The sequence below is a fragment of the Cervus elaphus genome, chromosome 5, assembly GCF_910594005.1.
Source record: "Cervus elaphus chromosome 5, mCerEla1.1, whole genome shotgun sequence".
Lineage (NCBI taxonomy): Eukaryota > Metazoa > Chordata > Mammalia > Artiodactyla > Cervidae > Cervus > Cervus elaphus.
Window position 1 is genome coordinate 67,754,235 of NC_057819.1, and position 25,673 is coordinate 67,779,907.

Here is a 25,673-nt window from a genome sequence, read left to right on the forward strand (position 1 = left end):
GTAATGACTTTTCACATACAATAGGATTCATGTATTGATGAATTATATCAAACAAAGATCAGCAGTCCAAGTTGATATAACACCTCCGAGAAGAAAAATCTTTCCTGGTGGCTCAGTCAGTAAAGAATCTGCCTGCAATGCAGGAGACCCAGGTTTGATTCCTGGGTCGGGAAGGTCCCCTGGAGAAGGAAACGGCTACCCACTCCAGTATTCTCCCCAGGAGAATGCAACAGATGGGTTACAGTCCACAGGGTCACAAAGAGTCAGACAGGACTGAGCGACTGAAACCCGGCCATAGTGGAGGAAGAGGCATAAGACCAGACAATTTTTACAAAGAGACAAAACTGCTCTGGAATACATAAGCCCATCTTTTATTGATTGCTTTTTTTCCTAAGCCAGTATCTTCAGTAGCTTTGCAGTTCTGAATATGTGGTGAATTGATTCAGAAGAAAACAAATATCATTTATGTGTAGACTTGATATGCTATAGACTTTATAACCATATATATTTTTAAATCTTGATGTTATCAACAGTAACAAAAAATGGACATCTTAGAATTTTCAACCTATCATATAATTTAAAATGCACAATTTCTTCCTTTTTTGGCACACATTTGAACGTTTCCTTAATTCACCTTCCACTTCAGTCTATGTCTTGTGCAAGCGTGAGTGCTAAGTCAATTCAGTCATATCTGACTCTTTGCAACCCTATGGACTGTAACCTGCCAGGCTCCTCTGTCCATGGGATTCTGAAGGCAAGAATACTGGAATGGATTGCCATGCCCTCTTCCAGGAGAATCTTCCAGACATATGATTAAATCCATATCTTTTATGTTTCCTGCACTCACAGGTGGGTTCAGTTACCACTAGCACCACCTGGGAAGCCCATAAGTGTCTTATTTCATGTTAAATACTTACTTATGCATTGGCATAGCTAAATGAATGATGAAACTTTATATTAATGACAATAACATTACAATTTGCATTGTAACCAAACATATATTTTTATATAGACTCCAAGATGTTTGTAATTCTCAAGTATACTTTGGAGCCTTTTGTTTTTCTTTCTATGGTATTTTCTATTTATTTTACATTAAAAAATTGAAGAGAAATATTTTTAAATTATAAATTATCAGTCATTAACCCATTTAATACAGTGATTTGTGTTCAGTGATATCAGATACAGAAATTAATACAAAAAACTTATAGATTATGATATTAGGGAAATAATGAAATTAGAATATTTATTATCTGGAATTCTGCTCAGATTCTTATGGTAAAAAAATTGGGTTGTAGCTAACCAATAGGCCAAAATAAAATGTCAAAAAGTACAATTTTGACATGACATGGAAAACCACAGGTTTTGTTTTTCCCTTGAAGGCAATTTGCATTCATTGTACTACAAACATTTTTTAATCAGAGACCAAAAAGGAAAGAAAAAAATTGCTTTTACTGCAGTACACAGAGTAAATACATTTTATAAAGGAATATATGGTGAGAATAAGCAATCCAATGTTGTGATTCCCTATACTGTAATTTTAAGTGATGTCTCTTTCACCAACTTTCTGATTCCCCAGCAAGCTATAGTCCTTCAATTCTGAAGCTGAGGTCCAGGGACCAGCTTTAAGGAGGCTTTAAGTCTGTGATTCCCTAAAAGCTGTATGCAAAAAAACAATATGTAAGAGTTTATAAACAGTCACCACATGTTTTTCAGAGAAAAGGTCCATAGCAGATTGTCAAAAGGGATCACACAAAGTAAAGAACCACTTGTTGCTGTTGTTTAAGAGCCAGTACTTCAGACAAAAGCAAAGTCTTTCAGTACACTTGGAAGAAAATACTTGCAAGCTAAATAGCCTAAAGAAAATGAATATATTTTCTTGATAGCTGATTACTACTTGGGAGTACACTGTAGTAGACAAGATGATAGAGTATCCTCAGACATTACTTACAGAAAGTTCTTCTAGAAATCCCCTCTCCCTATCTAACCCCATTAGGTGTTTCATCTGCTTCCATGTCTTGCTTGTCTTGCCAACACACAAGATTTCATAGCATGTTTTTAATTCAGATTCTTCAATTTAATTTTGAAAATACCACAGGAAGCATTGTTGCTTATCTTTAAAAACTCATTGCCAGCCTGACATAAAGTAGGTCCTCAGTATATGTTTTAAGGCACAAAAGATGTGACTAAGTAAGTGAATTGGGGAATAGTTGTATATAACAAAAATGAGGCTAGGAATGTGGTATAATTCACAAATTTGCCTCTGACCCAAAATACTAGATATTCAACCATTCCAAAGAATATTTCAAATCCTTTCAATCCAGAGTAAATTACTATTTTATACTTTAAAGAAAAAAAAAAAAAAGGCAGCTGCCTTTCTTTTTTATTCCAGTAGTATATATTATTAAATGTAGTTATGGGAAATGTATCTTTTTTTTTTTTTTCCTAAACACCACACTTGCATGTTCAGGAAATACATGACTGAACTAACAGATCAGTTATCTTGAGACATATAGGATTTGGAGAGATTGTTTAAAGATTCAACAATAGCCAAGAGGATTGCTTATTATGCTTTATCAGTTTAAACTTTATGTTGTTATTGATATTGGATTTAGGGAGGAAGAATGATATCATGTGAAAACTGGCAAAACAAAACTGCTTGACAAAACTGCTCTGGCTGCTCTAGGCTAAAATAAAAGCCTAGTGAAAATTTCCTCAGACAAGGGCAACAGTGAAGAGTTAAAGTCAACTATTTTTACATGATTGACAACCATTAAGCAAATTCCCAAGGAAAAGTAAGACTTGGCAAAAGTTCCAATATATACATTTTGGAGACAATGTTACATTACTCAAAAAAGAAAATAACTTTCTGGTGACATTTCATATGCACAGAATAAAAATGTTCCCCAAAATGACAAACATGAAATTTAATTTAAGTTCTAATTTGGGAAGCAATTATCTAACATTTTTAAAGCTCTTGGTACAATATAAAAATAAAGATATATTTTTATGTAGAGTTAGAAATGATCTTCAAAAAATGAGAAGAAGAAATTTTTCACATAGTACATTTCTTTCTTAAATTTCTAATAATAAAGTATTTATAGTCCAATTACTTTAGTGACTATTTATAAAAAAAAAATAATATACATTACTTTATTTAAGATATAAGGGTTATTTTCCAAGATCTGCATTTTAACTTATATCATATACTATCACATAAACTGAAAAAAAGTCATCCAATCTATAAAAAGGGTGATATAATGAAGTACAAATATTGAGTTATATAAAATGGTTTACTCGTCCTTCTCTGATAAGCTGGATTTAAGGTGCTTTTGTGTAACATAACTCTAATTTGCCGCCTTAAAACAAGATGACTCAATGTACCACAAACATATTTTTTGGAGGGAGAGGATGTGGTACAATATAAAAAGCTAACTGTTTGGGTCATTATTTAAAAAAAAAAAAGTCCAAACATACTCCTAATTTAGAGGTTACTTTAAAGAACACAAAACCGCTGCTACAGTTAAACACAAAGTTTGATTGTCTCTTGAATCAGGAAACAAACTACAATCTAAGCACAATATCAAATAAAATCTAAGCACAAAATCTGAAATGTAAAACAAATAAATGCGCACACACACACACACACACACACACACACACACACAACATGCAAAGAATATTCTTCCAGAATATGGAGACATGTTAATGATGTCACTTTTCAAGATATTAATCATTTTCAGAATGAATCTAGATTAATCAATAGAATCTGAACACAGAAGAGAAACAGCAATTAATCTTTTAAAAATATTTTTCTTTTTAAAATGATTTTAAAAATTGTTTAAATGCAATTTTACAATATGGATATGATTAATGCTAAATTTGAAAATAAATACATCTTCTTTTTTAAGTCAGAAAGCAAAATTTTTCCCACAGCAAAAGATCTATCAAAATACCATGTCAATCTGTGTTTATAGCCCACAGTGCCCAGGGATAGGGTTTCTCAGGAAATTTTTTAAATGTCACTCACACCACAAATACTCATTCTGAAGTTTTTGACTCAAAAGAAAAAACACTGACAGAGGAGTACTTTGATCAAGAAATGTAAAAAAAACGTTGAAACTATTGTATGGCCTAATGTTTTCTGTCATAAGCTTTAAAAATGGATTATTGTAGCTCATATTTAAAAAAAAAAAACTGTCATTATCATACTGTACAAATAATGATTATATTTATCATCAACCATTACCAAGATTTGGTTGATTTCTACTTCCCAAGTCCTCCATCTTATAACAATAGAGTTAAAATCTGTTGTTTTCTTCCCATAGGCTTATCATTGTCTACATTTGTGGAGGTCTAGGAGTCGCTCTGGTGCTTCTTTTTAAATTCATTTAAAATTTTAAGTTAATTTGATTTATCTTCCAAATGTTGACCTTAGTTCTTTGAATAAATTTTGATGCCTTCCTGCTAGTAAGACCATTCGTGAAAATGCTATTTTCTATGTTCTAACTATGTTTTATTCACTGGCTGGTCACTTTCTCACAAAAATAGAATTTTTTTTCCCTCACTTTTCCCATTTTTATTAGTCTATCATTATTATAATGGTAGACTTCCCTTGTGGCTCAGCTGGTAAAGAATCCGCCTGCAACGCAGGAGACCTGGGTTCAATCCCTGGGTTGGGAAGATTCCCTGGAGAAGGGAAAGACTACCAACTCCAGTTTTCTGGCCTGGGGAATTCTCAAGAGTTGGATGCAACTTTCACTTTCACTTTTTGCTTCCACCATCATAATAGGTTAAGGGAGAAAAATGTTGCATTACAACCTTTCCAACTATTATTCATCTTTGTAAAAGATATCCTCCAGGGCACAAGTTAAAGGTTGGAGTCTTTTTTCTTTGCTTAATTTATGCCATCGCACAGCACTCAAGTCAACACGGGCTCAGTGAAAAACCTTTACAAAATTTAAAAGCTCATTGACATCCTAAATACTTGACTCCACATACTGATTTCTATTTCTTCTCTTCATAATCTCAGAGGCCTTCAACAATTGAAAGGATAATTAAAGAGAACTCTATTCACACCAAAACAAGCAAAAGCTTGAACTCTCTGTGAAATACCCCTAGTCAATATTATTTCAAACATTATAAAGTATCCATAATGCATCATCAACTTATATTGATATTAAATGTACAGTGCTTAATGTTAATAAAGCACCCTCATCAATGCTATTCCAGTTGAGCCTTAGAATATTCTAGGATATAGATTCATACTACTAGCCTGCCAATAAAATTTACATTAAAAAAAAAACCAACTTACCATCTCTTATTGTCCATCATTTTATACTATCTTCCTTTACCTGACTTAGGAGTTATTGGCACTAACTTAGGTAATATTTTAGAAATAAAAGATTCTAAGTGAGAAGCATTGTCTGTCTAAAAATTTCAATTTGAGGTGATGCTGGCAACCTATGTGAACCACATCAGGGTCTCATATAGCAAATGAAGAGATGGGCCAGGTTTTTCTTTTCAGATAGGGAGAAACAAGGATGGCCTGAATTGGAATAGGATATGATGTGTTTTATTCACAAATGGAAGTGATCTACACAAGAAGTAGTATAAAACCACTGGGGAAAAAAAGGAGTTAATTATAGCCTGCATGTTGGAAGGAAGAAACCACCGGAGACTGCTTAATATCTAATTGTAACTTTGTTATTACTGAATAATCTGTCCATAATGTTTCAAGTCTTGTTTTAGATAAAAAATTAGAAGGAAATAGATGATGAAATGTAAAACAAAATACATGAATATTAGATAAATAAAATCTTTATCAAGGCCAAAAGAAATCATCATTTAAATTTAAATGTCAAATAACTATGACAATAAATAAATAGCTAAATTGTTTCAATTTAAATATTAAAGACTGGCATAAGTCTTAGCTAATAGATATAAATTGGGAAACTGGCCATTAAATCCTTCAATTTCTCTTTTTATTAAGAGAATAACTTAGAATTTAAATAAACTACAATTGTGTATCATGAGCAAAAATTATATATTTAATTTTGAGAAAAAGGATTCAGTTGAAAAACATTTATTAACCTTGATAAAGTCATACAACCTTATAAAACAAATGTCTGGAAAATGCGAAGGAAGTTCATAAATACATCTGCATTTTTACTATCCCCACATGCTATATTTCTTTGACATCATATTTTACATCATTTTGTTTAAGTGTATCTATCCCTAAACTGCTTATTGTGGATATAAGTGATTTCACTACTTTTGTCTTTAATCTTCCTTTTAGCTTTAAAAGTAGATAATATACTATATTTGCCATATATTTATTTTAAACAATGAGGTTTTTCTTTTTTGCAATGTTCATAATTTTATTTCATCAACATAAAATAAGCACATACATGATTACATGGATACTAAATAACATGTTACTCTAACAATAATGAGTCAATAACAAAATCAAAGAGGAAATTTAAAAATACCTTGAGACAAATAACAAAGAACACACAACCATACAAAATCTATGGGATGAACAAAGGCAGTTATTTCAGAGAAGTTCATAGCAACACAGGCCTTCTTTAAAAACAAGAAAAATCTCAAATAATCTAATCCACCACTTAAAATCATTAGAAAAAGAAGAACAAACAAAACCTAAAGTGAGCAAAAAGGGGGAAATAAAAGATGAGAGGAGATATAAATAAAATAGAGAAAAAAATCAATACAGACTTTCCAAGATAGTAGAGGGGCAGGAGAACATGGAGTTCATTTCTCCCCACAGATACATCAAGAATACATCAAAAACGGAAAAATTCTCACAGAGCACCTGCTGAATACTAGCAGAGGACTTCAAACACATAAAAGGAAATGAATGATTTCCATATAACCGGGCAGGATGAAAGAAAGAAGGGAAAAGGAAGGGGAGAGGAGGCAAGATGAGGTCTCTACTTCTGGAAGGAAGCTGGAAGTAAGGACAGGATTTTCACATCTGGAGGAGTCCCTTCACAGTAAGGAGAGCAGCTGAGACCAGCGGGTGTTTCAGGGACTGGGAAAGGGCACAGCACCTGGCCTGGGGCTGACAGGGGAGCGAGGTCTGCAGGGAGGGCCCGCGTCGCCGCCAGTGGCCCCAGCCCGAGAGGGGCGTCCGCAGCTGCGCACAGGGTCTGGGTGCTGGGATCTGCAGTTTGGAGAGCCAGCCCAGGAAGCAGGCTGATGGCGGCGTGAGGGGACAGGCCTGAGGAGCTCTGTAGCCCGGGGATGCTTGGAGGGAAGCGTGGACCACTGCTGAGGCAGAGCCCAGAGGAGGAGTGACATGCAAAGGGCGGGGCTGCCGTCACAGCCCCTCTTAGGGCTCCGGCCCTTGTCTCCGCAGGCACTAAGGAGGGCGCCCACTGGAGCCAGGTCATGAGCCCTTGCAGTTGCCCCCTTCCCTTCCCTACTTGGCTACCCTGTTTGCCCCAGCACTCCCTGAGAAGTTCAAATGCTCCAATTGCTACTCTAGGGCCGTCTCACCTGGGTGGCCTGCTTGCCCTGTTTTCATCTTGTCTCACTCCTGCCTGATGGGACAGGGTGCTCTGGCAACCTCTAGAGCAGACTCCATTGGGAGGAAGACATGCAGAGATGGGGCCGAAACCGCAGCTAAGCCCTAGGGGCTATGTAACTAGGGAAGAAGAGCTGAAATCTCTCCTAGAAGATGTGTGAACTTCGGAGTCAGGACTCTGCTGATGGCTTCCTAAATTCATCACCTGCAAAACACCAAAAGGACAGCAAATGCTCTTTGCGGCTGGGATGGGTCTGCTTTAGCAGCTGTGGGCCCTGGGGGTGCATATGCACAGAGGGTGAGCCGGGCCAAACTCTGAGCTAGCTATAGCGCCCGCAGTAGGTCCAGGTGCATGACTACTGCAGGCCTGAGACCTGAAGTCAATGGGTGTGAGCTAGCGGCCTGGTGAGAACACCTGAGAGTCACCTGGGCCAACAGGCAGCATTCCCACACTCACACTGGGGCCGAGACCAGCGCCAGCAACAGGGGACTTTGGGAGCCCACACCACGGGCTACAGGGGACATGGCAGAGCGTATTCATAGGGGAACAACTCCAGCTGAGGAATACTCAGTGCGTTCTCTCCCAGTGGGAGTGTTCCAATCCTGCCTAGCTCACAGTACACATTAGAAATACAGCTAAGAAAAAAATGGAGGGACCTATACTCACAGATGGTGACTGCAGCCATGAAATTAAAAGACACTTGTTCCTTGGAAGAAAAGCAACGACAAACCTAGACAGTATATTAAAAAACAGAGACACCATTTTGTTGACAAAGGTCTGTATAGTCAAAGCTATGGTTTTTCCAGTAGTCATGTGTGGATGTGAGAGTTGGACCATAAAGAAGACTGAGCATCGATGAACTGATGCTTTAGAACTGTGGTGCTGAAGAAAGTTCTTGAGAGTTCCTTGGACTACAAGGAGATCAAATCAGTCAATCTTAAGGAAATCAACTCTGAATATTCACTGAAAGGACCTATGCTGAAGCTGAAGCTCTAATACTTTGGCCACCTGGTGTGAAGATCCATGATTCATTGGAAAAGACTCTGATGCTGGGAAAGACTGAGGGCAAGAGGAGAAAGGGATGACAGAGGATGAGATGTCTGGATGGCATCACCAACTCAATGAACATGAATTTGAGCAAACTCCAGGAGATAGTGAAGGACAAAGCAGCCCGGCATGCTGCAGTTCTCAGGGTCCCAAAGAGCTGGACATGACTTAGTGACTGAACAACAGTAACAATACTCAAACAAGTAGGGAGCAGACCCTGATGCTCATGGGGAAGTGACAAGCACAGAGCAAAGGGGGAGGCCCTGGTCAATATTCAGGGCAGTTTCAGGTCACCACAGAGGCAGTTAAACCCACTATCCAGGGGATAATGGCAAAAGTCGCTGGACCAACCTCACTCACTGGAGGCAAACAACAGAAGAAAGAGGAACAACAGTCCTGCAACCTGCAGAAAAAATATTCTTGATGTTGTCACTCAGTCATGTCTGACTCTTTGTGACCCCATGGACTGTAGCACACCAGGCTTCCCTGTCCTTCACAACCTCCTGGAGCTTGCTCAAATTCATGTCCATTGAGTCAGTGGGCATGTGTCATCCAGCCATCTGGTCCTCTGTCATCTCCTTCTCCTCTTGCCCTCAGTCTTTCCCAGTAACAGGGTCTTTTCCAATGAGTTGGCTCTTTTCATCAAGTGGCCAAAGTATAGGAGCTTCAGTTTCAGCATCAGTCCTTCCAATGAATATTTGGGATTGATTTCCTTTAGGATTGACTGGTTTGATCTCCCTGTAGTCGAAGGGACTCTACAGAGTCTTCTCCAACACCACAGTTTTAAAGCATCAATTCTTCAGTGCTCAACCTTCTTTATGTATCTCACATCCATTCTTGACTACTGGGAAAACTATAACTTTGACTAGATGGACCTTTTTAGGCAAAGTCATGTCTCTGCTTTTTAATATGCTAGGTTTGTCATAGCTTTTCTTCCAAGGAACAAGAGTCTATTACTTTCACGGCTGCAGTCACCATCTGCAGCGATTTTGGAGCCAAAGAAAGTAAAATCTTTCACTGTTTCCATTGTTTCCCCATCTATTTGGCATGAAGGGATGGGACCAGATGCCATAATCTTAGTTTTTTGAATGTTGAGTTTTAGGCCAATTTTTTCACTCTTCTCTTTTACCTTCATCAGGAACAAAAATTAAATACAATGAAACAATATGAAAAGTAACATGGGAAAAGCAACAAATAACATACAAGGGAATCCCCATGAGATTATGAGCTGATTTTTCAGCAGAAATTCTGCATGCCAGATGGACAAGACATGGCATACTTAAAGAGATGGAAGAAAAGAACCTACAATCAAGAATACTCTAACCAGCAAGGCTTTCATTCAGATTTGATGGAGACAACAAAGGTTTTGTATACAAGCAAAAGCTAACAGAATTCACTATCATCAAACTGGCTTTGCAACAAATACTAAAGGAAATTTTCAAGGTAGGAAGAAAAAAAGAGGTCACATCCTGCAACTAGAAACAAGAAAATTACAAATGGAAAAGCTCATTGATAAAGGCAAACATATAGTAAATGCAGGAAATCATCCATACACAAATGATATCAACACCAGCAACAGTGAGGAGAATACAAATGCAGGTAACAGAAGTTGCATTTGAAATTAAGAGACCAGCAATTTAAAACAGTCTCGTATACATATACATACACATACATACATACATATACATGGGTACCAGGTGGCACTTGTGTTAAAGAATCCACCTGTCAAAGCAGGAAACATAAGAGACTTGGGTTCGATCCCTGGGTTGAAAGATCCTCTGGGGAAGGACATGGCAACCCACTCTAGTAGCCTAGTGTGGAGAATCCTATGGACAGAGGAGTCTGGCAGATCCATGGAGTTGCAAAGAGTCAGACATGATTGAGTGATTTAGCTCACACATACTTACTAATGGGCTTCTTAGGTGGCTCCATGGTAAAGAATCTGCCTGCCAGTGCACAAGATGCAGGTTTGACCAATGAGTCAGGAAGATCCCCTGGAGAAGGAAATGGCAACCCAATCCAGTATTCTTGCCTGGGAAATTCCATGGACACAGGAGCCTGGCAGGCTACACAGTCCATATAGTTGCAAGAGTCAATATAACTCAGTGACTAAACAACAACAATATATACCTGCCTTATCAAAACCTCATGGGTAATGCAAACACCAAAACTACAATAGATAAATACACCCACAAAAGGAAAAGCAACGCAAACACAACATGTATGTATGTGTTCCCAGGGAACACATGAGGAGGGGAAGAAAAAAAGACCTTGAAAAAAAACCCAAAGCAATAAAAATAATGGCAGTAGGAACATACATACTGATAACCACCTTCAATGTAAATGGAATAAATGCTCCAAACAAAAGACAGAGGCTGGCTGAATGGACATAAAAACAAGACCCATATCATGCTGTATACAAGAGACACATTTCAGATCTAGGGACACATAAACATTGAAAGTGAGGGGATAGAAAAAGATACTCCATGCAAATAGAAATCAAAAGAAAGCTGGAGTAGCAATATTCATGTCAGACAATATAGACTTTAAAATAGAGACTGTAGGGACTTCCCTGGTGGTCCAGTGGCTGACTCTGCATTTTCAGTGCAGGGGGCATGGATTTGATCTCTGGTCAGGGAATTAGACCCCGCATAGCATGTGGACAAAAAATGAAAATTAAAAAAAAATAAAGTGTATAACTTGAAAAATAAAATAAAATAAAGACTGTAACAGGTGACAAGAGAGATACTACAGAATGATCAAGGAATAAATCTAAGAAAAAGTATAACAGTTATAAATATATATGTACTTAACACAAGAGGACTTCAATATATAGGGCAAATGCTAACAGTCATAAAATGGGAAATCGATAGTAACATAATCATAGTGGGGGACATTAACACCGCACTTACACCAATGGACAGATTATCCATACAGAAAAGTAAGAAGGAAACACAAGGCTTAAATGACACATTAGACCAGATAGACTTAACTGATCTTTATAGGATAATCCATTCCAAAGCAGCATAATACACTTTCTTCTCAAGTGCACAGTCTCTAGAATAGATCTCATCTTGGACCACAGATTAAGCCTCAGGAAATTTAAGAATTGTGAAATCTTATTAAGCATCTTTTCTAGCCACAACACTATGCAATTAGAAATCAATCATGGGAAAAAATTGTAAAATACCCACATACATGGAGGCTAAATATATTACTAAATAACCAATGGATCACAGAAGAAATGAAAGAGGAAATAAAAAAATACCTAGAGACAAATTACAAAGAAACCACAACTGTTCAAAACTTATAGGATGTGGCAAAAACAGTTCTGAGAGAAGTTTATAGCAATATAATCTTATTGCTATATAATCTAAACTTATATAGCAATATAAATTTATAGGAAATAAGAAAAATCTCAAATAAAAAAAATTAATCTTACACCTACAGCAACTAGAGAAGAACAAACAAAACTCAAAGTTAGTAGAAAACAAGAAATCAAAAAGATCAGAGCAGAAATAGAGAGGAAGAAAACAGTAGCAAAGATCATGAAATTAAAAGCTGATTCTTTGGGAAGATAAAGAAAATTGACAATAAACATTTAGCCATACTCATTAAGAAAAAAGGGAGAGGACTCAAATCAATAAAATTAGAAATAAAAAAGTGGAAGTTACAGTGGACACCAAAGAAAAACTAAGGATCATAAAAGTCTACTACAAGCAACTACATGCCAATAAAATGGACAACCTGGAAGATATGGGCAAATTATTAGAAAGAGAAAACTTTCCAAGACTGAACCAGGAAGAAACAGAAAATATAAACAGACTAATCACAAGTACTGAAATTGAAATGTGATTTAAAAACTTTCAACAAACAAAAGGCCAGGACCAAATGGCTTCATAGCGATTTCTATCAAACATTTAGAGAACAGTTAAAACCTATACTTTGGAAACTCTTCTAAAAATTTCACAGGAAGGAACATTCCCCAAGCTCATTCTATGATACTATCATCATCTTGATATCAAAACCAGACTAAGAAATTACAAAAAAAGAAAATTAAAGGCCAATATCACTCATGAATATAGATACAAAAATCCTTAATAAAATACTAACAAATCAAATGCAACACTGTATCAAAATGGGATTTTAATATAAGCAATATATACTATATTCTTCAATACAGACAAATTAATTCATGTGATACACCACATTAACCAATTGAAGAATAGAACCACATAATCATTACAATAGATGCAGAAAAAGCTTTTGACATCATTTAACACCCATTTATGGTACAAACTCTCCAGAAACTCTTTGCAACTCCATGGACTGTAGCATACCAGGCTCCTCTGCCCTCCACTATCTCCTGGAATTTGCTCAAATTTATGTCCACTGAATTGGTGATGTTATCTAACCATCTCATCCTCTGCTGTCCTCCTCTCTTCCTGCACTGAATCTTTCCCAGTATCAGGGTCTTTTCCAATGAGTCAGTTCTTCACATAAAGTGGCCAAAGTATCGGAGCTTCAGCTTCAGCTTCAGTCCTTCCAACAGCTGTTCATGGTTGATTTCCTTTAGGATTGATTGGTTTGGTCTCCTTGGAGTCCAAGGGATTCTCGAGTCTTCTGCAGCACCACAATTTGAAAGCATCAATTCTTCTATGCTCGACCTTCTTTATGGTTCAACTCTCACATCTGTACATGACTACTGAAAAAATCATATACAGTGACTATACAGACTTTTGTCAGCAAAGTATCTGCATTCGAATATGCTGTCTAGGTTTGTAAAAGCTTTTCTTCCAAGGAGCAAGTGTCTTAATTTCACGGCTGCAGCCACCATCTGCAGTGATTTTGGAACCCCAAAACTAAAATCTCTCACAGTTTCCATTGTTTCCCCATCTCCTTCCCATGAAGTGTTGGGACCAGATGCCATGACCTTAAAAATTAGGATACAAATAAATTTGACAGAAATAGAGTTACATATGTAGAACTCAAACATGATTACCAGAGGGAAAAGGGGAGAGGAAGAATTTGGGAGATTGGGACTGACACATACATTCTACTGTACGTGATTAGAATGAGCTTGCCTGTCAGGCAGGAAGGAACCGAGGCTGAGATCAAAGAGACCAAGTCACCCACATGGGAGGCGGCTGGCAGAGGAGGCGATGGTAAGAACATGCAAGCCTGCTCCAAGTGGGAGTCCTCTCTAGTGCTGTGGCAGCAGGGTCTGCTGTGTGAGGAGAGAAGACACGCAACAATGGCGCTTTGCTTCTTGATGATCGGTGTTTCCTCCATGAGCATTTCCCATTGCAGAGGCCCTCACTCCTGTCCCCTCATGTTGTCCCCTCACAGCCAACAGCAGTCCCCTCTATGGGTATGCTCTCCATACCCCACATTTCAGCACCCAGCCCCTGTGCAAGTCAGTGGACACCCTTCTCAGGCTGGGGCATGCATGACTGTGGCATGGATCATCTGTGTAGATCTCACTTTGTTGCATCTACTACAGACTGGTTGCTGCACTCTCTTCCAAGCCCCCGAACGTCCTCTTCTGTCCCAGCTGATCACCCTAATAGTGAGGGGATTTCCCCAGATATGCTTATGAAATAGTGCTTATTTGTTGTTGCTCAATAGCTAAGTCATATCCAACTCTTTGCGGCGCCAAATTAGGAAACTCTCATCTCCTTCAGCTCCCCACCAATGGTGCAGGCCCCATCTTGCTTCCTATCCTCTTCCTTTTTCCTTCTTTCTTTTGTCCTACCCAATTAAGACCCCTAAAAAGGATCTTTCTCATCCTTTTAGATATCTGATGTTCTCTGCTAGTGTTCAGCAGATGCTCTGTGAAAATTGTCCCATTTGTAGATGTATTGTTGATGCGTTTGTGAGGAGATAGGAACTCTACTTCCTCCTACTCCTCCACCATCTTAAGAATTTCTAAAAAAAAAAAAAAAATTTCTAAAGAGAAGCCTTGAAAATGGCAACCCACTCCAGTGTTCTTGCCTGGAGAATCCCATGGACAGGGGAGCCTGGCAGGCTACAGTCCATGGTGTTGCCAAGAGTCAGACACGATTTAGCGACTATCGCTCACTCACTCACTCACTCCTAGGTGATACTAGTGGTAGAGAACATCCCTGTCAATGCAGGAGAGAGAAGAGGTGTGGTTGGATCCCTGGGTTGAGAAGATCCCCTGGAGAAGAGCATGGCAACCCATTCCAGTTAGTCATGCATGAAGAATCCCATGGACTGAGGAGCCTGGCAGGCTGTGGTCCATAGGGGCCCAAAGAGTCAGACACGACTGAAGCTGTTTAACACACACACACACACACACTTTTAGCTAAAGGATTATGGTAGATATTTTATTATGTCAAAGCATCCTCTTCTGTTCCTATTTTGAAACTTAGCATTTTGATTTACAAAGGAATTTAGCCTGTAATATGTTTCTCTTATTTTCAGTTGTTTAGCTTTAAAATCAAAGTAGTAGTAACCTCATAAAGTGAATTGGCAGACACTATTTCTTTTCAAGTTACTCAGACAACTTGTATAAGAGTGGGATTATTTATTCCTTAAATAGTTGGCAGAAGTGATTTGTACCTATGAGTGAGCATAAATAATACATTGCAGATATACATATATGTGTGTATATATATATGTATGTGTGTGTGTGTGTGTATGTATATATCAGCAGTAGCCTAGATGTTTCCTGGCTCCATGGTCCCTATAAATATAGAGTGGGATGGGAGCTGGGTACTACTTCTAGAGTTTTTTCCATGTTTTTAAAATAATTTATTGACATGTTACTTTCAGGTATACAACATAGTAATTTGACATTTTCATAAATCACACCCAAAATTGCTATAAAATATTAACTGTATTCTGTGCTGTATATCACATCCCAGTGACTTATGTATTTTGTAAGTAGTAGTCTGTACTTCTTGATCACTTCATCTATTTAGTTCCTCCTCCCATCTCTCTCCAGTAGTTCATTCTGTATCTGTGAGCCTGTTCCTGTTTTGTTCATTTCTTTGCATTTTAGATTCCAGGCATAATTGAAAATGTACAGTAGTTATCTTTTTCTGTCTGATATTTGTTAAGCATAATAGTCTCCAGGTCCATCCATATTGTTGCAAATGGCAGAATTTTATTCTTTTTTATTTTACTGTGTGTGTGTCACACACACAGACATACACACATATATAATATCTTCTTTATCCATTCATCTGTTGATGAACACTTAGGTTTTTTTCCCCATATCTTAGCTATTGTAAATAATGCTGCTCTGTCTATGGTGTTGCTTAGAGGCTGCTTTGTTGGGCTGCTGGGATCCCACCTCCTGTTTGAAGAGTTCATTTCACAACCCTGGAAAGGTTGTTGACTGAAAGACTTCAGCTACCAGTCCTGCTGACTGAAGACTTGCCCCATCCATAGCCAAACCCACATTGTGTCGGTAGCCAGCATCAGATAACTGATAGGGTAGAGTACATAATGATGTAGCCCCACTTTGGCCCAACTTGGGACATCTCTGATGAGTCTTCCTAGCATCATAACTCTAGATTTGTCTGGGACTTCCACTGGACTACATTATAGCCCAATACCTTCCTTTACCCATCTATCTTCCCTCCCTTTCTTTCACAGGTGATACACCCCACTGGAATTATCCCTGATAAACTCCTACATGTTAATGTCCATCACCAAGTCTGCTTCATGAGCAACTCAACCTGTGACACTTGGTGCCAATATTGGTACACATAAGGAGACATGATAATGAGATCTGGCAATGGAGATTTTTGACTGACAATGAGAGCTTCATCACGGATTGTAGGTAGAATACAAGTAGCCTAGCATAAGATAACAGTTAATTGTTAGACCTTTCTCCTGCAGTGATGAGGGAATGCTAGTGCAATGTATCATGTTTTATGCAATATAGGGGAAATAGTAACTCTAAGGACAACAAATTAGGTTTTTAATGCTAAACACCCCTGATGTTGTTAAAATTTAATAGAAGACTGAGAACAATTAATTAATAATTGGAAGTGATGGGTGATAGCCAGAAAGTTTTCTTAGTAGCATATAAATATGCTCTTGTCTCATAGGCTGAGGGCACAGAAAATTAAAGATGAGGTCCAGGACCAAGTACCAAGAGTTATAGAGCTGTCAGGAAGGGCTATCATCCTCCTATTCTCAGCAGGTCAGCTATAACAAAGTCAGATTCTTCTTGGGTAAAAAAATGGTACCCTGGCACAAAATGAAGAAATATAAGTTGATGTACCTAAAAATCTTGAGCCTCTCTGAAACTTTTGAGTCTGAAGAAGTAAGCTACTTGATTCTAAGAAGTATTAGTGTTCTCCCCTTATTTAAAGATGTAACGGTGACTCTACTTTGGAAGATAAAACACACCCCTCAAGATCTGCCCTCACCTCCCTTTCTGGCTACTAAACTAACAATAACTGTGGTTAAATCACAAAATAACCAGGATGAGTTGGGCCTAAAATGAAAGGGAAGAGACTATATCCAAAAGGATCTACAACATAGCTGACTTGTAACTGGAGGAGCTGAGAGTACACAAAGACTCAGATCTTAGGATAGAACATGAAATCATACAAGAGAGTTTATCATTTGGAAGTGCTCTCTGGGGATACAGGTTTTAGTACCTTTGAAAGGACACCAGAAGATGATGCAAACATGCTATTAGTGCTGGCCTGTGTTAAGTAAAGCAGAAGTGGCAGAATTGTAGTGCCAGAGGGATTAAAAGGCTCAGAGAAGTAAGGATGCATGAGTGAATGAATACTATGTTCAGTCATAAAACCCATCAGATGACTATACTATACAGAAGGACTGTGAAGATATAGTACATACCAAAGCTATAAGGAACATAGTGGTGAAAGGGACAACATCAGTAAGAAATGATAATGCTCTGAAATTCAACACTGATGGCAGAAGATGGTATTGACAGGCTGGGCTTTCTGATAATAATGGATATAATAGAATCCCCCAAAATAGTCATAGGATAAAACTAAATCAGTATAACAATTACCATAAGCGAGATGGAAACAATTATCATAATGGCAAGGTTGTAGTCGTACCTATACGTTGATTACTGGAAAAATCATAGCTTTGCCTCTATGGGCCATTGTTGGCAACGTGATGTCTCTGCTTTATAATATGCTGTCTCAGTTTGTCATAGCTTTTCTTCCAAGGTACAGACAACTCGCCAATCTGATCACAAGGATCACAGCCTTGTCTAACTCAATTAAATTAAGCTATGCTGTGTGGGGCCACCCAAGACGGACGGATCATGGTGAAGAGGTCTGACAGAATGTGGTCCACTGAAGAAGGGAATGGCAAACCACTTCAATATTCTTGCCTTGAGAACCCCATGAACAGTATGAAAAATCAAAAAGTTAGGACACTGAAAGCCAAAGATAAAGAAGCTCTATACAGTCAGCAAAAACAACACCGGGAGCTGATTGTGGATCAGATCATGAACTCCTTATTGCCAAATTCACACTTAAATTGAAGAAAGTGGGGAAAACCACTAGACCATTCATGTATGACCTAAATCAAATCCCTATGATTATACAGTGGAAATGAGAAATAGAATTAAGGGACTAGACTGATAGAGTGCCTGATGAACTATGGACTGAGGTTTGTGACATTGTACAGGAGACAGGGATCAAGACCACCCCCATGGAAAAGAAATGCAAAAAAGCAAACTGGCTGTCTGAGGAGGCCTTACAAAAGGCTGTGAAAAGAAGAGAAGCAAAAAGCAAAGGAGAAAAGGAAAGATTTTCCTATTTGAATGCAGAGTTCCAAAGAATAGCAAAGAGAGATAAGAAAGCTTTCCTCAGTGATCAATGCAAAGAAATAGAGGAAAACAATAGAAAGGGAAAGACTAAAGATCTCTTCAAGAAAATCAGAGATACCAAGGAACATGCAAAGATGGGCTCAACAAAGGAGAGTAATGGTATGGATCTAAGAAGAGGTGGCAAGAATACACAGAAGAACTGTACAAAAAAGATCATCATGACCCAGATAATCATGATGGTTTGATCACTCACCTAGAGCCAGACATCCTGGAATGTGAAGTCAAGTGGGCCTTAGGAAGCAACACTATGAACAAAGCTAGTGGAGGTGATGGAATTCCAGTTGAACTATTTCAAATCCTAAAACATGATGCCATGAAAGTGCTGCGCTCAATATTCCAGCAAATTCGGAAAACTCATCAGTGGCCACAGGACTGGAAAAGTTCAGTTTTTATTCCAATCCCAAAGAAAGGCAATCTCAAAGAATGCTCAAACTACCACACAATTGCACTCACCTCACACACTAGTAAAGTAAGGTTCAAAATTCTCTAAGCCAGGCTTCAGCAATATGTGAACCATGAACTTCCAGATGTCCAACTGGTTTTAGAAAAGGCAGAGGAACCAGAGATCAAGTTGCCAACATCTTCAGGATCATCGAAAAAGCAAGAGAGTTCCAGAAAAAACATCTCTTTCTGCTTTATTGACTAGGCCAAAGCCTTTGACTGTGTGGATCACAATAAACTGTGGAAAATTCTGAAAGAGATGGGAGTACCAGACCACCTGACCTGCCTCTTGAGAAACCTGTATGCTGGTCAGGAAGCAACAGTTAGAACTGGACATGGACCAACAGACTGGTTCCAAATAGGAAAAGGAATACATCAAAGCTGTATATTGTCACCCTGCTTATTTAACTTATATGCAGATTACAGAGAAACACTGGGCTGGAGGAAGCACAAGCTGGAATCAAGATTGCAGGGAGAAGTATCAGTAACCTCAGATATGCAAATGACACCACCCTTATGGCAGAAAGTGAAGAAGAACTAAAGAGCCTCTTGTTAAAATGAAAGAGGAGAGTGAAAAAATTGGCTTAAAGCTCAACATTCAGAAAACTAAGATTATGGCATCCAGTCCCATCATTTCAGGGGAAATAGATGGGGAAAGAGTTGAAACAGTGTCAAACTTTATTTTTGGGGAGCTCCAAAATCACTGCAGTTGGTGATTGCAGCCATGAAATTAAAAGATGCTTACTCCTTGGAAGGAAAGTTATGACCAACCTAGATAGCATATTAAAAAGCAGAGACATTACTTTGTCAACAAAGGTCTGTCTAGTCAAGGCTATGGTTTTTTCAGTAGTCATGTATGGATGTGAGTGTTGGACTATAAAGAAAGCTGAGCACCAAAGAATTGATGCTTTTGAGCTGTGGTGTTGGAGAAGACTCTTGAGAGTCCCTTGGACTGCAAGGAGATCCAACTAGTCCATCCTAAAGGAGATCAGTACTCGTGTTCATTAGAAGGACTGATGTTGAAGCTGAAACTCCAATACTTTGGCTCCATGATGAGAAGAGCTGACTCATTTTAAAAGACCCTGACGCTGGGAAAGATTGAGGGCAGGAGGAGATGGGGACGGCAGAGGATGAGATGGTTGGATGGCATCACCACCTCAATGGACATGAGTTTGTGTGGACTCTGGGAGTTGGTGATGGACAGGGAGGCCTGGCCTGCTGCAGTTCATGGTGTTGCAAACAGTTGGACATGACTGAGCGACTGAACTGAACTGAACTTTCTTCCAAGGAGCAAGTGTCTTTTAATTTTGTGGCTGAAGTCACTGTCCACAGTGATTTTGGAGACCAAGAAAATAAAATTTACCATTGTTTCCATTATTTTTCCATATCAGCCATGCAGTGACAGGACTGAATGCCATGTTCTTAGTTTTTTCAATGTTGAGTTTTAAGCCAGCTTTTTCACTCTCCTTTTTCACCTTCATCAAGAGGTGCTTCAGTTCCTCTTTGCTTACTGTGATTTGGGTGGTGTCATCTGCTTATCTGAGGTTGTTGATATTTCTCCTAGATATCTTTTGTTTTTTATAATTAAATATTTTTATTTTTAACTAAATGATAATTGCTTTATAGTGTTGCTTTGATCTGCCAAACATTCTCCTGGAAATCTTGATTCCAGCTTATGATTCATCTAACCTGGCATTTCCCATGATTTATGCTGCATAGAAATTAAACAAGGAGAGTGACAATATACAGCCTTGATGTACTCCTTTCTCAATATGAACCCATTTGCTGTTCCATGTCTGGTTCTACCTGTTGCTTCTTGACCTGCATATAGGTTTTTCAGGAGGCAAATAATGTGGTCTGGTATTCCCATCTCTTTAAGAATTTTCCGCAGTTTGTTGTGATCCACACAGTCAAAGGCTTTTGCATAGTCATTGAAACAGAAGTAGATGTTTTTTCTGGAATTCCTTTGCTTTTTCTATGATCCAATGGAAGAAAGTGAAAGTGTTAATCTCTCAGTCGTGTCAGATTCTTTGTGGCCCCATGGACAGAGGAGCCTGGCGGGCTACAATTCATAGAATTCCCTAGGAATTCCCTAGGCAAGAATACTGGAGTGGGTTGCCGTTCCCTTCTCCAGGGGATCTTCCCAATCCAGGGATTGAACCCGGGTCTCCCACATTTCAGACAGATTCTTTACCATTTCAGCTACCCAGGATGTTGGATGTTTGATCTCCGGTTCCTTTGCCTTTTCTAAATCCAGCTTGTACATCTTGAAATTCTCAGTTTATGTACTGTTGAAGCTTAACTTGTAAGATTTTGAGCATTACTTGCTAGTATGTGAAATGAGCACAACTGTACAGTGATTTGAACATTCTTTGGTGTTATCCTTCTTTGGGATTGGAATGAACACTGACTTTTTCCAGTCCTGTGGCCATTGTTGAGCTTTCCATATTTGCTGGCATATTGAGTGCAGCACTCCAACAGGATCATTCTTAGGATTTGAAATAGCTCAGCTGGGATTATATCATCTCCACTAACTCCAAAGCAATGCTTCCTAAGGTCCATGTGACCACACTCCAAGACGTCTGGCTCTAGGTGAGTGACCACACCATCATGGTTATCCAAGTCATTAGGACTTTTTCGTACAGTTCTTCTGTGTGTTCTTGACACCTGTTCTTAAGCTCTTCTGCTTCTTTTAGGTCCTTGCCTTTTCTCTTCTTTATTGTGCTTATCTTTGCATAAAGTTTTTGCTTGGTATCCCTAATTTTCTTGAATAGATCTCTAATCTTTCCCACTGTATTGTTTTCCTCTATTTCTGTTCTTTGTTCACTTAAGGCTTTCTTATCTCTCCTTGCTATTCTCTGGACCTTGGCATTTAGTTGGGTATATCTTTCTGTTTCTTCTTTGCCTTTCACTTCTCTTCTTTTCTCAACTATTTGTAAAGCCTCCTCAGACAACTTATCAGAATGGCTATCATCAAAAAGTCTACAAATAACAAATGCTGGACCCTGTTCATGGGAATGTAAATTAGTGCAGCCACTATGGAAGACAGTATGGAGGTTATTCAAAAAATGAAAAACAGAGAGCCACCATATGGTCCAGTAATCCTACTCCTAGGTATATATCTAAAAATATAAAAACACTAATTCAAAAAGATACTTGCACTCCAATGTCCATAGCAGCATTATTTACAATAGCTAAGACATGGAAGCAACCTAAGAGTCCATCAACAGATCTCTGGCTTAAGATGTCTCACACACACACACACACACACACACACACACACACTGCAATGTTGCATGCATGCATGCTCAGTTGTGTCCAACTCTTTGCGACCCCATGGAGTGTAGCAACAAAGTTATACCCTATATCAGGGGTTTCCAACCCTGGGCCACAAACTGGTGTTGGTCTGTGGTCTGTTAGGAATTGGGCCACACAGTAGGAGGTGAGTTGCAGGCCAGCTAGTGAGACATCCTCTGTATTTACAGCCACTCCCCATCACTCCCATTACTGCCTGAGCTTCACCTCCTGTCAGATCAGTGGTAGCATTAGATTCTCACAGGAGCATGAACCCTACTGTGAACAGCAAATGAGAGGGATATAAGTTGTGAATTCCTGATGATAATCTAATGCCTGGCGATCTGAGGAGATGCTGAGATGGTGATGCTAGCACTGGGGAGCGACTACAAATGCACATTAGCATTAGCAGAGAGGTTTCACAGCAGAAACAATAATAAACCAACTGCTTGCATACTGATATCAAAACCCTGTCAGTGAGTGGCAAGTGACAATCAAGCTGCATCTGGTGGCAGGCTGTAAGACAGAATCCAACGCTTTTAGTCTGCATGCGGCCCACTCATTATGTTATTTACCATTTCTATCTGTGCCTCTTTCCTGCGTTGCTCAGTTGTTTCAGTCACAGTTTGGTAAGTCCACAAGCTAACACAGCCAAAATGAGTAAAAAGAAAATGTCGCTGGAGAGCTTTTTGAAAAAGAGAAAAGACTCAATGATGAGAGAACAGAAGCCTGTAAGACTACCAACAAAAAGAAAGCTGCATTTAAAAGAAAATATCAAGAGTCCTAGTTAAATTACAGGTTCATTACAACATATGATTCACATTCTCCAAGCCTGCTTTGTATAATACGTGGTGACTAGATATCCAACAAAACCATGAAATCTTCAAAACTGCTCCACCACATGGAGACCACACACCCTGCATTAAAAGATAAGTCTTTGGAGTTTTTCAAAGAAAAAACATGAATACAAAAAACAGAAGAAATTATTGAAGGTCATCCCTTCATCCAATGTGTCTGCACTGAGAGCATCATGTTTAGTGGCTAACCACGTTGCTAAAGCTAAGAAGCCCTTTGCTATTGGTGAGGAGTTGATCCTGCCTGCTGCTAAGGACCTTTGTCATGAACTTTTAGGAGAGGTTGCAGTTCAAACGGTGGCACATGTTCCTCTTTCAGCTAGCACTATAACTAGATAAACTGATGAAATAGCAGAGGATATTGAGGCACAATTGTTAGGATTAATGAGTCACCATGGTATGAAAATCCAGGTTGACAAGTCTACTGACGTTGACAAGGCAACAATGCTTGTTTGTGTGCAATACATTTTTTGGAGGATGTGCATGAGGACGTATTATGTGCAGTTTTGTTGCCAACCAACACCACAGCTGCAGAACTATTTAAGTATTTGAATGATTACATATCAGGAAAAGTGAATTGACCATTTTATGTCAGTATATGGATGGACAGAGTGGCTGTCATGACTCAGTGGTTTTCTGGTTTTACTACTTGGGTTAAAGAGGTCACTTCTGAATGTGAGTCTATGTACAGTGTCATACATGGAGAAACGCTGGCTAGCTGAAAAATGTCGCCTGAACTTACCAATATTTTGCAGGATGTGATTAAAACTATCAACCACATTAAAGTACATGCCCTTAACTCACATTTGTTCTTGCTCCTCGCAGAGCATACATGCCTTCTCTTATACAGAGAAGTGAGATGTCTTTCTAAAGCTAGATGCCTAGCCAGAATTTTTGAGTTACAAGAGAAGCTCCAGAGATTTCTTTTAGAAAAAATCAACACTGGCAGTACATTTCAGTGACACAGAATGGGTCACAAAATATTCAACCTGCTCAACAAACTCAATCTGTCACTTCATGGAAAATGACAACTGTGTTCCAGTCAACAGATAAAGTGGCTGCCTTCAAAGCCAAACTGGAATTATGGGGGTAATGAGTGAACACTGGGATTTTTGACTTGTTTGAAACATTAGCAGAGATTTTGAAAGAGACTGAGCCAGGGCCTTCTTGCTCTCAGTTGGTGTATGACCACCTATCATTTTTTTAAAAGAGTTTGAGCATTACTTCCTAACCACAAAACATCCCCAAACTGGGAAGGAATGGATCCGCAACTCATTTGTGAGTAAGCCAGGTGAATCAACTTTGTCTATGCTAGAAGAGGATCAACTGCTTGAGATTGAAATGATGGTGGCTTTAAAAGTATGAGACAACTTCAAGTGTCTATATTTTTGGTTAAAATCAAAGAGAAATATCCTGAGATTGTCACCAAAGCATGGAAAAGCCTCCTTCCATTTCTGACATCCTATCTTTGTGAAACAGAGCTTTCCTCAGTGACAGCAACCAAAATGAAATAATGTAGTGGACTGGACATAAGCAGCACATTTCAGGTGTCACTGTTTCTCATCACCCCCAGATGGGACCATCTAGTTGCAGGAAAACAAGCTCAGGGCTCCCACTGATTATGACTTATGATGAATTGTATAACTATTTCACTAAATATCACAATGCAATAGTAATAGAAATAAAGTTCACAATATATGAGTTTGAATTATCCCAAAATACACCCCCCCCACCCTGGTCCATGGGAAAACTGTCTTCTATGAAACCCAAAATTATACACAACATTACATAGAGTAAAACTCTAGGAATAACAACTTCTCACAAACAAAGTCCTTCAAAGGATGTTAGTGCTTTCAACACTTTAATATGAAAAAGTCCTTCTAAGTACAGTGATTAATAATTCTGAACCTGTGCTCTATCGTTTATTTTCACAACAGCAAGAATGGCACACGTTCATGAAAGGAAGAGAAAAGCAGACCCTGAGTAAATTCTGTTATGTGATCTCTAAAATAACAATAAAAAAACTATCAATTTATAGTACTCACTGCTATCATAAGTTGTGTTCATTTGAGGATATTTTCTGTATGTTTTTCTCAGAATTTGGGTTAGAGCTAGAATTTGCAGCCCATTTGAAAACACACAGCATATATACACAGTTAAAAAAAAAATGTGTGTACATAAGACTATTTGCATTTTATACACCCCAGCTCTAGTAAATAAAGTTATAGATAATCTTGGTGCTTAATGGCTTAGGGTCCTGAACACTTTCTAAATGAATGTCTGCTGAACACAATAATAAAGGTAAAACTACATATGCAGTGATAGGCTAGACTAACTAAGCATTTCAAGATAATTAAATACAAACATACTGGGAATGACTGAAGCTACCTGGTCAACCATCAAGGCACAGATTAAAATTTTAAATTGAACTCAGTCTAGAATACAATTTAACATTGATAAGATAAAATGTCCAGGTTCAAATAAGAAGGCCCCATGGTTAACAGAAATTTCTCATAAAATATTAGAAATAAATTAGAAACTAAAATAGTGCCTGAAATATCCAGTTATAAACTCTTAAAGAGAAAGCAATTCTCAAAAATGTTTTGTTTTGCTAAACATAAAATATCTCAACATGAA

General features: G+C 38.4%; 1 protein-coding gene across 5 annotated transcripts in view; it reads right to left on the reverse strand.

Annotated features, from left to right (window-relative positions):
* TLL1 (tolloid like 1) overlaps positions 1 to 25,673 on the reverse strand; it is a 342,701-nt gene that overhangs the window by 200,460 nt on the left and 116,568 nt on the right. Inside the window, exon 2 of one of the 5 annotated variants that reach the window (XM_043902681.1) lies at positions 7,516 to 7,748. The exons of the other annotated variants lie outside the window; for them this stretch is intronic. Within the exon in view, the coding sequence (XP_043758616.1) occupies positions 7,516 to 7,543 (28 nt within the window). The 5' untranslated portion in view covers positions 7,544 to 7,748. The remainder of the gene's footprint in view (positions 1 to 7,515; positions 7,749 to 25,673) is intronic. 5 annotated transcript variants of the gene reach the window in all.